We start from the raw sequence: 12,699 nt of genomic DNA on the forward strand, positions 1-12,699 counted from the left end.
GGATTAAGCCTACGCCAAGTCGGGCTTTGCAGAGGACCCCGGTAAAGTCCTGTGAATATCCAGCCTGAGTTTACTCATGCCGTGTCTTCATAACCTCAGGTACTCTCACTTATTAAAGTAATACAGCTAGGAGCATTGCCGGGCTTGCATAGACGTATGAGCGAGAACAGTCCTTAAAGGGGTTATCCAGGTTTACAAAAAAACATAGCTGATTTCTTTCAAAAAGAGCACCACACTCAAGTTATGTGGGGTATTACACCTCGCCTCCATTCACTTAGAGGAGTACTCCAGGGGGGAAAAAATGGTTTCAAACTGGTATCAGCAAGTTATACAGATTTGTAAATTACTCCTATTAAAAAATCTTGCAGTACTTATCAGCTGCTGTATGTCCTGCAGGAAGTGGTATTCTTTCCATTCTGACACAATGCTCTCTGCTGCCACCTCTGTCCGTGTCAGGAACTGTCCAGAGCAGAAGCAAACCTCCATAGAAAACCTCTCCTGCCCTGGACAGTTCCTGACATGGACAGAGGTGGCAGCAGAGAGCACTGTGTCAGACTGGAAACAATACACCATGCAGGGCATACAGCAGCTGGAAGACTGGAGATTTTTAAAAAGAAGTAATTTACAAATCTGTATAACATTCTGTTACCAGTTGATTTAAAAACATTTTTTCCCACCGGAAAACCTCTGTTAAATAGGACTGAACTGCAATACCACACACAAACTGAAGACAAGTGTGGAGTTGTTCTTGGAAGAAATCCACTATGTTATATAATCTGATAAAGAGGGTTTCTGGTGTAGAATAATCACTTTAAAATACCCTGTTAGGCTATCCCAAGATAATAGAGGAGGGGGTCTTCTATTTAGGCCTTTATACCAAGAGATTTATCTGACATATTTTTGAAGCCAAAGCCAGGAATGGATTTGAAAAAGGAGAAATCTCAGCCTTTCCTTTATTACCTGTTTTCTGTTTATAGTCTGTCCTGGCTTTGGCTTCACAAATCTGTCAAATCTCTCTGTGTAAAGGCACCCTAACACATGTATTCATTACACAGCCTATTGATTGTAATGAGCAGTTTGTAACTTGTCCTGTAGAGGTGCTGCAGGCAAACTGCACACTCCACAAATTAGCCTGATTGCTGTGGTCCCAGCTGCAGTTATGCCTGTGATATTCTTCTAATAATACATGAATACATGGGCCCGTCCCCAGTGCATAGAGCCGGGCTGGTGCACGGCCTAAGAACGGCGCAGAGCATGGGAACTCAATGTGCCACTGGTATCCCTGCATTGGCGACTATCTGCTGCTTAAAGCATAACAAAACAATTTTTTTTTTATGTTAAAGGCACAGAACCGTAAGAAAATATATACTTACCCCATGGCTTCTCTGTGACTGCTACTATCTCTGTGTTGTTTTCCACCGTGCTGCACTACTTTGTGTCTGTGTCACACAAGGACTTTCTCACTCAGCCAATCAGTGATCGTAGTGGGGTTCCACCTCGGCCCTAATTGGCTAAACAGGAAGATACATGTGTTAAGGACTTGCTGCGAGGAAAATAAGTACAGTACACTATAGTTTTTTTTTTTTGCATTTGCATTGAGCACAGTTATATTTCTGTAAGTTACACCTTTAGGTTACAAACCCACTTGCCAGATCTGCAGCGAGTGTCCTTGCTGCGTTTTTGCAGCGAGACTCGCTGCAGATCCTGGCCCTATACTTTCAATAGCAGAGAAACTCGCAGCAGGGATGCACATCCCTGCTGCGATTTTGTCTGCAGTCCGCCCCATTAACCCCCCGGCCGCCGGACATTATACATTACCGGGTCCCCGTTCCTGCTTGCTTCGGGGCTCCCGGTGTCTTCACGTGTCGGGAACGTGTCGGGAGCCGCTGAAGCAAGCAGGAGCCGGGATCAGGTAATGTATATCCTGCAGCCCCGATCGCCCCCAGCCCCCGACCTCACGATCGCCACCAGCCCCGCAGCCCCCGGCCGCACGATCGCCCCCAGCCCCGCAGCCCCTGACCGCACGATCGCCCCCAGCCCCGCAGCCCCCGGCCGCACGATCGCCACCAGCCCCGCAGCCCCCGACCTCACGATCGCCCCCAGCCCCGGCCGCACGATCGCCCGCAGCCCCACAGCCCCCGACCTCACGATCGCCACCAGCCCTGCAGCCCCCGGCTGCACGATCGCCACCAGCCCTGCAGCCCCCGGCTGCACGATCGCCCCCAGCCCTGCAGCCCCCAACCGCACGATCACCCGCAGCCCCCGGCCGCACGATCGCCCGCAGCCCCCGACCTCACGATCGCCCCCAGCATCGCAGCCCCCGGCCGCACGATCGCCCCCAGCGGGCGATCGTGCAGCCGGGGGCTGCGGGCGATCATGCGGCCAGGGGCTGGGGGGCTGCGGGCGATCGTGCGGCCGGGGCTGCGATGCTGGGGGCGATCGTGAGGTCAGGGGCTGCGGGGCTGGTGGCGATCGTGCGGCCGGGGGCTGGGGGCTGCGGCCGATCATGCGGCCGGGGGCTGTGGGCGATCGTGCGGCCGGGGGCTGCGGGGCGATCGGGGCTGCAGGATATACATTACCTGATCCCGGCTCCTGCTTGCTTCGGCGGCTCCCGGCACGTTCCGCCCGGCCAATCAGTGCGCTGCCCCGCCGCAGCACACTGATTGGCCAGGCGGGCCGTGAAGACACCGGGAGCCCCGAAGCAAGCAGGAACGGGGACCCGGTAATGTATAATGTCCGGCGGCCGGGGGGTTAATGGGGCGGGCTGCAGACAAAATCGCAGCAGGGATGTACATCCCTGCTGCGAGTTTCTCTGCTATTGAAAGTATAGGGCCAGGATCTGCAGCGAGTCTCGCTGCAAAAACGCAGCAAGGAGACTCGCTGCAGATCCGGCAAGTGGGTTTGTAACCTTAAGAGAACCCAGGTTGAAATGCGTCTTGTAGTGTTGAGAGGAGATGCTGAACTGTTTGGGTTTGGCAACGTTCTCCTAACCTGAACGCTCGGTGTTTGACTACATGCGGCTACAGACATTGTATGCCGCCCTAGGGAATCCTGAAAATGGTGGATTCACCTATAGGCTGCTGCAGGGAGTCAAATGCCAAGCATTCAGGTTTGGAGAATGTTTCCGAACCTGAACAGTTCTGCATCTCCGCTCAGTACTAATATCTTGTCTTTGGCAGTAATGAGGAATAGGCGAGACTTCCTAAGAGCGTTGTATGGAACATCTCCATTTTTGGTAAGATTGGCTATAAAATAGCGTCCTCCTTCTCTATACCCAGACCCAAATCTTATTCCTCAGCCGGTAGAAGGTAATGAGAGCACCGCCATTATATTAGTAGACTTGTTAGCCTTGTGGGACAAGGAACTTCTGAAAAGAAATACCTGTTCTCCAAGCCTTCTGGCTCTGTGTCAATGGCCGTTGTTGCGATAGCCTGGGGAAGTGAGATGAAAGTGATCATTCTAAAGCGAATGCTAAAAGAGCGAAGCCATCCAAGATCCGGCAGCAGGAGAACGCCTTCAGCTGCAGGTCTTGACACCGTGCCGAGCAGTCTGAACCCTGGGTCTTTTCAGTTCTGACCTTGCAATTATCTAAATATGTAGATGTGAGTCTCCTTCTCCTTTTATGTGTGAGAGAATTCTTCTGGAAGGAAATTGCTGCACTTACAAGAATATAGTACAAACAAAGCCCATCTAGTCATTTACCTCTAGAATTAAGTGTTTGTACTTTGCAGTCTTTTTTTTTTTTTTTAATTTCCCAAAAAGCTGCTCAGGATGACTCGGTTGAAGCTTTGAACTTTTTAAAAGTCTCCATTGTTTTACGATAAACTATTCAATTAATTTCCTGTCGTCCCCGGAGGTTTATGTAGCATGAAACTGCCCCATGTTATCAAGGAACATTTAAATGCACCATAAACTCTGAGTTAGCGAGCACGACGCCACGCTCCGAGACTGCGATTTTTATCAGTAAGTTATTATAACTTCCATGTGAAGGTGTAGTCCTAGAGCGGCGGTGTGGGGGCTACGGACGGGGATGCTGTGAATTTGTCAGAAAGTTAATGATTATGTTTCTTGGAGATCAGATGAGATTAGCCGGACTAACTTGAGCATGAATGAGTGGAGTTAAAGGTCTTAAAGTTCTTGTATAAGATAAAAAAAAGTCTGCCTGTTATTCCAGAAGCAGCACCACTCTTGTCTGCAGGCTGTGTCTGGTATTGCAACATGGTATTAGTCACTTTAAATTTGTTAATAGAGATGAGCGAACCTCGAGCATGCTCAAGTCCATCCAAACCTGATCATTTGGCATTTGATTAGTGGTGGCTGCTGAAGTTGGGTAAACCTTAGACAACCTTAGAGCTTTATCCAGCTTCAGCAGCCACCGCTAATCAAATGCCGAACGATCGAGTTCAGATGGACTTGAGCATGCTCCAGGTTCGCTCATCTCTAGTATCTGAAATGTATCTGAAACCCCCACTGATCACTGGGAGGGTGCCTACTGTTGGAAGTGACAAGAGCAGTAGCATTCAGTACTGGGTCTGATCGGTGGGGATTAGAGTGGTCAGAGCCCATTGATCAGCTAGTCGTCGTCCATCCTTTGGATAGATAAGATATGATTTTGGAATAAACTCTTTTACATAGTACCTAGCACTAAAAAGAACTATTGGTCAGAAAAACATATGATCAGTCAGGATCTGAGTGTTCAGGCTCTGACCGATCAATAGAACGAGCGTAGAGATGAACGATCTGCCACGCACTCCTATTCCTGCTTGGTCTGCAACCCAGATGGACCCTGTAGACCTACATTGAAAATCTGTCTAGGTCACTTAACACAGGGCAGAACACTCAGGGGGAGATTTATCAAACATGGTGTAAAGTGAAACTGGCTCAGTTGCCCCTAGCAACCAATCAGATTCCACCTATTATTTTCCAAAGGGTCTGTGAGGAATGAAAGGTGGAATCTGATTGGTTGCTAGGGGCAACTGAGCCAGTTTCACTTTACACCATGTTTGATAAATCTCCCCCTCAGTATTTTTGTTTTTTTGTGACAGTGCCTGTTTAAAGTTAACTTGCAATACCAGACACAACCCAGGATCCAATAGTGGGGATGTTTCTGGAAAAAAGTACTCTCCATTTTTTTATTCCCATAAGCCCCCTTTAAATGTTATCCTGTGTAGTGGCAGCATAGTATGGGACTAGACCAAGATGGCACAGAAAAATACACAGTCAGGAAAACCACCAGAAATTGGATGGAGTCCAGTGTATTCTCTGATCATTCCTTCTACTGAAATAGCACAATCATTTTTCTGCTGTATTAGCTAATAGATGAGTGGAGCGGCCCACATACTGTGCTGCCCTAAGGCCGGGTTCACATCTGCATCAGAGGCTCCTTTTCCCCCTCCATTGTAAAATCTGGCCAACTACTGGACAAAAGTATTATTTTGTCTGATTAAATCCAGTCCAATGAATGGACCCCATATCAGAAACCTAATGAGCCTTATTAAAGTCAGTGGCGTCCCTTGGTGTATGGCATGCTGGGAATGTAACCAGTAAGGAGGCCCGAATGGAGTCTCCTTTTTATGTATGCTCCTCATGTACTTTGTATACTAGGGACAGATTAATAGTTACCAGGTTTTTAATTTTTCTACGTTTGACCCAAAAGTCGTATGCATGATGACGATACTCCATAGACTTTTATAACTCACACTTGGACATGCTTGTCGTTTCTTTTAGGTATCGGAGAATTGAGCTGTAACAGAAGACATGGACCGTGTAGCGCCTCAGAAGAAGGGACTACTTTTGTTTAAGATGTTGTGGTTTCTCCTGACATGCTTGGTAAGTAATCTGGAAGAAGTTTGCTACTTTAGAAGAGTCTGGCAATCCCTTGAGATCTGGGCTGAGTAGAGAGAGCGCCTCGCAGTATATATACTGCCTCCCATTAGAGAATCCTGTTTATCAGCAGCCAGTGAATAATCACATAGCGTCCTGTACAAACACGCTCGGCATAGCTGCGGTGTCTCCACATAACACACTCAACTACTTCAAAGTCTTTCTGTTTAAACTGAATCCAGATACCATATAAACAGAGAGAAACGTGTGGTTAGAGCTAATAAGCTACCAAGTAGGAAACTTGTATATTACTTGTGGTTGGCTGGGGGATTATTTTCCATTTGTTAAGTTGCCACCACAAGTATTATTGGTGTATAGTAAAAATTGTATTTTTATGTTAGGACTGCAGTCATCTGGCCGCTACTTTATTATATTCTAATTTTCTATTCTTTTTTGAAGACCCTTTAAATAAAAAAAAAAAAAAAAACTTATGGAGGTCCTTAGGCTAGGTTCACACTGCGTTTTCAGCATCCGTTTAACGCATCTGTTTTTTTCAAAAAACGCATGAAAAACGGATTGCAAAAAACGGATTCATTTGTGTGCATCCGTTTTTCCATTGACTTCCATTATAAAAAAAAACGGATCCGTTTTTTTTGGCGGACCAAAAAACGTTGCTGACCCTATTTTTCTGGACGTTAAAAAAAACGGATCCGTTAAACGGATGCTGAAAACGCAGTGTGAACCTAGCCTTAGCAAGTCTCCATACACAGTAGTAGCCTTAATGGGGCCGGCTGACTATTTCTCATGCATATGGGGTTTTTCTTATTATCCTCCGACTGTAGATATCGATGGTAAGATGGATGTGAAAGATGAAAGATGTGGTAGTGACTTATTCCTCTTTCTCTGTTGAGGTGGGTGGCAACTTTCTAAGAGAGAATTTAGGGGCCTTTTACATGACTCGATCTTCGTCCATCTGTGGCCACAAACGAGTGCCGATCATCACTTGTTTTTGGCCACGGACGGCCGGAAATTAAAACACGTTGCTATCACCTGCACATCCCGAGGATTAGCCGAGGATCATGCACTTTCCAGTTGTTCAGTTTTTTTCCTGGAAGGAATGGACATTGCTTCTGCAGAGTTTGATGCTGTCAGTGCCATCATGTAGCAGTATTTATACGCTGTCAGATAAAAGCATTAGGGATGTTTTTTCTAGTATTTGTAGAGATCTTAGTATTAGGTTTTGTCCATGCCCTAAAATGGATGCTGAAAATGTTATACTCAGTTATTACATACACCAGTCATCTATGCTGTTCAATAAATTTGCATTTGCTGTACAATAGATATCGCGGTGGCTAGAATGAGCATGCTCGAGATTCGTTCAAGTCTGATCGTTTGGCATTAGAATACCGGTGGTTGAAGAAGTTGGCTGAAGCCCTAGGGAGTCCTGTAAAACATGGATATATCCTATGGCCGGTGGCTGTATACATGTGTTCCAGAATTCCCTAGGGTTGCATCCAACTTCTTCAGCCACCAGTATTCTAATGCCAAACGTTCGGGTTCGAGTTGTGCTCATCTCTAGTCATAGTATGTCCACAATAGCAGCGGGTGTGGGGTGTTTCTGGTGTGCAGTGGTTGGTACTTACTAAAAGAAGGTCATGGGCACCCAATGCTCAGTGATATCATAGCAGAGGAAGGAAGACTAACCTGTCTAGTCCAAACCACAGGAAAAAAATCCAGAGAACAGATTTTTATACTGGCTATGATGGAAAACTATCAGAACATACAGTACATTACAGCTTAAACTTTAATGGACTGTCATTATAGACTGATCAGTGTTGAACATCATGCTGATGGCTGTGTGGGTGCATGTCACTCACCCAAGGAAAAGATGACACCAGGAGGCACTTTGAAAAGAAGACAAATCCGGTGGAGGTTAAATGTGATGCCATGGGCAATGTTCTACTGGGAAACCTTGGGCATTTATGTGGATGTTAGTGGCAGGTATCATCTACCTAGACACTGTACAGTCCAAACCCCTTTTCTCATAGCAGCAGGATAGTGTAATCACAGTGGCCTCTTTCATTAGGATAATGTCTTGGCCTCACTGCAAAAATTGTTCAGGAATAGTTTGAAGAATTCACTGTGTTGTCTCCAAATTCCCCAGTTCTTAAAGGAGAAGTCCTAGGAAAATAAAAAAAAATCATATGCAGGCAGAGAAAAGCGGGAACATAATAAAGAAAGTATACTTACCTGTCCCTGTACCCCCCAGCCCTTGGTTAGAGTTGTTTTGCACCCGATGCAATTTTTTTCAGTCTAGTGAGTTACAGTAACTGATTTGCCATCATACCTCATATCAGCAAGAGGGTACATTACTGAGGTTACATTGTACATGTGTACACTACTCTAGATAATATATTTTTATTATGGATGGTCCGAACCTGCCGAGGTTTGGGTTCGTACGAACCCGGACTCTCGGCAATGATTCCCGCTGTCTTAAACCTCCGTGGAGAGGGTGGATACAGCGGGAGGACCGCCTGGAAAACCGGGATACAGCCACAGCCATAGGCTGTATCCCAGTTTTCCAGGCGGTCTTCCCGCTTTATCCACCCTCTCCACGGAGGTTTAAGACAGTGGGAATCATTGCCGAAAGCGGGTTCGTACGAACCCAAACCTCAGCAGGTTCGGACCATCCCTAATTTTTATGTATCATCATTATTTTTTACACTGCTTTGTAATCCGCCGAACTACATCAGAGCTGTGAAGGACGTCCGGGAAACTCACCGAAAACAATGAATACCATAGACTTCTATTGATTCCAGCTGGCAAACAATGCTTTTTTTCCTGTTTTGCCTGCAGCAATGGTAAACGGACAGTCGGCATTACTTATTTTTAGATAAAGTAAAGCTTGACTTTATTCATTTGTTCTGAGCGGTAATATTTCGCCTTCCTCGCAGCTGGCATACATTGGCACGGTTCCGTTAATAAACACTAATTCACGCTCGAAATTCAATTAATCATTGAAGTCTGTGAAGATTAATTGTTACTTAATAAATGTGCAAACAGGCCAACATCTGCCTTCCATATGGTATTGGGATCATTCAAACACATATTATTACATACTGTGCATGCGAGGGAGACATTGATCACGTCTTCCCTCCTTCTTCTTATCTGTGGGGCTGTTGTATTGAAATATGGAAGAGATGGTCAAACTTATTTAAAAAATTAGCTCATGTATTAGATTAGGGGTGTCAAACTCGCTGCCCTCCTGCTTTTGCAACACTGCAATTGCCATCATGCCTGGACAGCCAAAGCTTTAGCTTTAGCTTTGGCTGTCCAGGCATGATGGGAATTGTAGTTTTGCAACAGAGGGAGGGACGCGAGCTTGACGCCTATACATAAGACTGTGTAAAATATAGGTTAAAGCAACACTCGCCCCTTCAATCCTTTCTATGTCATCCCCCATTTGCCTTTGTTTAGATGGCTGTGACAAGGGCGTGCCCATATACCTATGCCACCACTCAAGCCAACTGGTGGCCTCTTTAGTGTTTGGCACAAGACCACTGAGGCCAGTGATTGGTTACAGTGGTGACATGACTACATGGGCTCATCATTGTTGTAGCCAGGTCAACAAAGACAGCAGGGAGGATTGGAGAACCGTTTGGCACAGGGCTGCCAGTTTAAAAGTTGTTTTTTTAGGACAATAACTGTATCACCTGCCAAACGGACCCCAGGAAAGATCTTGGATTAAAAGCAGCTATCCAAAGGTACAAGTGGTTGGGGGTCAAATTGTAGGTACAGAATCGCTTTAAATAGAACTGATAATACATGTAGGACTGGATAAAATCTAAAGGACATATTTTGCTTTATTTATACAAGGTAAATGAACTGCAGAGCGTTGCATTTGTTGTTACACGTTGGCACCAGTCTTCTTTAATGGATTAGGATGCATGAACGCATCACTTTCAGTGTGGCATCTCCAAGTAGCAAATGTTCTTGTTGAATTTTTTTTTTACTTTTTGTTAGGTTACCAGAGCACTTTCAGAAGTTGGAGACTGTAAGGAGCAGGAATACTTTGATAACACAGGAAACTGTCGCCCTTGCAGGCAGTGTGGCCCGGGCAAGGAACTATCAAAGGTAAAATGATCATTACTGACTAGACTAAATTTGTTGTGAAAGGTGAATTTGTTGTGAAACAAGAAGTGAAGAAAACGTGTCCTCTACCCCATGAGGAGTAGGTCGTTCAACACAATGTCTGCAGACATCATGCTGTAGAGCAAGAGGAGCTGAGCAGATTGATATAAAGTGTAGGTAGAACATTTAGTAGAACTAAGTATTTCATTTAAAACTCTGTTCATTTTGGGCTAAGGAGTCCAGTGGGTGGTCCTTCTCATTGATTGACAACTGTATATTTATGCACACTCATAGCGAAAGGCTGTCAGTCATTGAGTAAGAATACCCACTGGTCTCTGCTCTTGCTGGGCTTGGAAATCCAGTGGGTGATTCTAGCGAGGAATTTTTATTTAAACAGTGGAAGCTGCCTATAACTCGTAGGACCGCCCACTGGACACCTAAGTTTAAAAACAGATACACTCGTAGGACTGCCCACTGGACACCTGAGTTTAAAAACAGATACTTATTTCTTTTCCAGCTAAACTATATAAAATAATATATATATATATATATATATATATATATATATATATATATATTATGTATAATTAATTTTTTTTTACTATTATTTTCTTATTTTGACATGTATATATTTTTGTCTACTACTCCAAAAGTATATTTTAAAAGGACACTTTAATGAGGGATCCCAAAGATCACAACCCAGCTGACCATGTATGCCATGGTTGCCCATTCTTTTAAATGGATGACATGTATTACTACAGTTTCACTGCAGTGGGTGCTGCAGGGCAAATAAGTAATCAGTCCGTCAGCTATATCAGCTGATTGCCAGGGTTTCGACTTCTGGAATAATCTTTTTTTTTTGACAGATGGGGAATGACTCCATGAAACAATCCATCGAAAGGGAAAGAAACATAAAGCAACTGCACTTGTGATAATAAAATAATACAACAAAATTGCTTAATGTTTGGTGGTTCCATGTTGGATTCTCTCAGTCTTTTTGTTGGACGTCCCACTGCTGGGAGTTTTAAAGGGATTATCCAGCAAAAAACTTTTTCTATCAAATCAACGGGTTTCAGAAAGTTACATAAATTTATAATTTACTGCTATTTAATAAAAAAAATCTTAAGTCTTCCCATACTTATCAGCTGCTGTATGTCCTGCAGGAAATGTTTTCTTTTCAGTCTGACACAGTGCTCTCTGCTGCCACCTCTGTCAGAGACAGGAACTGTCCAGATTAGCAGCAATTCCCCATAGAAAACCTCTCCTGCCTTGGACAGTACTGTGTCTGACAGATGTGGCAGCAGAGAGCACTGTGTCAGACTGAAAAAAAAACAGCATTTCCGCCAGGACATACAGTAGCTGGTAAACTAAATCTGTGATGGTACCTGGTAGGTATATTCTGTTTCTGTGCAGCACCACCTCAGGAGAAATGAGGCATTGCAACTTTATTTTTGTGACCAATGGGCTGCCCCATGTATTGCACAAACATGTTGGATCCTCCAGAGCTTTTTGTAGCCAATTGTAGCTGATTTAGCTGACATGTAGTTGATGTGAGTATTAAGTGATAACTTAAACAAGGCGAATAATTTAGTGTTTGGACGCCACAAAAGCGAGAGAGTCTAAAGCTGGTACATCTGTTATTCTACACACTTGATCAGTATGAGCTCTTCCTCATTCCCTTTGTTGCATAATACAAAAAAGCCTCATTTATACTTTCGCTCAGTTGTTTTATTTATTTATTTATTTTTTCCCTCTCTTTTAGGCTGCTGTTATTTTGTTGCAGCAGTAGAAAAGATTTAGACTTTAAGGAGCGATCCAGGGGGCATGACATTATGTACTGGGGCTTATTGCAGGTTTAGGATTTGGCAGTAACCTCAAACATCTGTTGAAGCCGAGATGAATAAAAATGTAGATGTTTTTGATTTACAGTCAGCTGGAGAGAGCACATCTCTGGAGCTGCAGAATTGGCATTCAATAAAAGAAAGAATGTGGCCGTAAAAGCCGAATGACATGGATTCCTGTAAGACAACTTGCTTGGATGAGGGGGATTTTCTTCTTGTAGAATCTATTGGGATTTTTTCTCTTCTTCGGATAATTAAGTCTTATTTAGCTCTAGCATGTACAAGTAAGCCCTTGAGCCGTTGTCTAATATCCAGGTGTAAAAACTAGCTGTTATGCTTCATATTAGGAGAGTTGAGTCTGGCCACCATTTCGGGGTAACAACTGGAGTCGTGGATCCACTGGACCACCACTATCAATGAAGTAGCCGCACCAGGGAGCGTAGTGTAAGGGGCCGCTGGTCTTCACCAGAGCCCGCCGCAAGGTGGGATGGACTTGCTGCGGCAGGCGACCCCCAGGTTGCTACCCCTGGTTTGGCTTGCTAGTGGCGGCGGACAAGGTGTAGCAAGAAGCAGGCGGGGCCGGACACAGCAGGACTCTAGTTAAGGACCGGGATAGCAGTCACGGGCAAGAATCGCGGGCAGGAATTGCTGAGGACAGGAATCACGGAGAGCTGGGACCACACACTATGGGAAGCATGCAGAGGCTCCAACAAAGCTAGGGCAGGACAGGTGCAGGTATTTATAGTGTGGAGGTGTTTGATACATAAACCAATTAGGGACGTATTGTCCTTTTAAATTGTAGCAGTGCTGGCACGCGCACCCTAGGAGACAACGACGCGTGCACCGGCATAAGCGAGGCCTGGAGAACACAGGAAGGGAGGAGGGAGCTGGACGGGCACGGTGA

General features: G+C 45.1%; 1 protein-coding gene across 2 annotated transcripts in view; it reads left to right on the top strand.

The window, feature by feature from the left end:
- The window catches only part of TNFRSF19 (TNF receptor superfamily member 19), a 67,525-nt gene that overhangs the window by 21,299 nt on the left and 33,527 nt on the right, over window positions 1-12,699 (top strand). For both annotated transcript variants that reach the window (XM_069972057.1, XM_069972055.1), the window contains exons 2-3: window positions 5,728-5,829; window positions 9,847-9,957. In XM_069972057.1, the coding sequence (XP_069828158.1) occupies window positions 5,758-5,829; window positions 9,847-9,957 (183 nt within the window). In that variant the 5' untranslated portion in view covers window positions 5,728-5,757. The remainder of the gene's footprint in view (window positions 1-5,727; window positions 5,830-9,846; window positions 9,958-12,699) is intronic.

Source organism: Dendropsophus ebraccatus, chromosome 5 (genome assembly GCF_027789765.1).
Source record: "Dendropsophus ebraccatus isolate aDenEbr1 chromosome 5, aDenEbr1.pat, whole genome shotgun sequence".
NCBI lineage: Eukaryota > Metazoa > Chordata > Amphibia > Anura > Hylidae > Dendropsophus > Dendropsophus ebraccatus.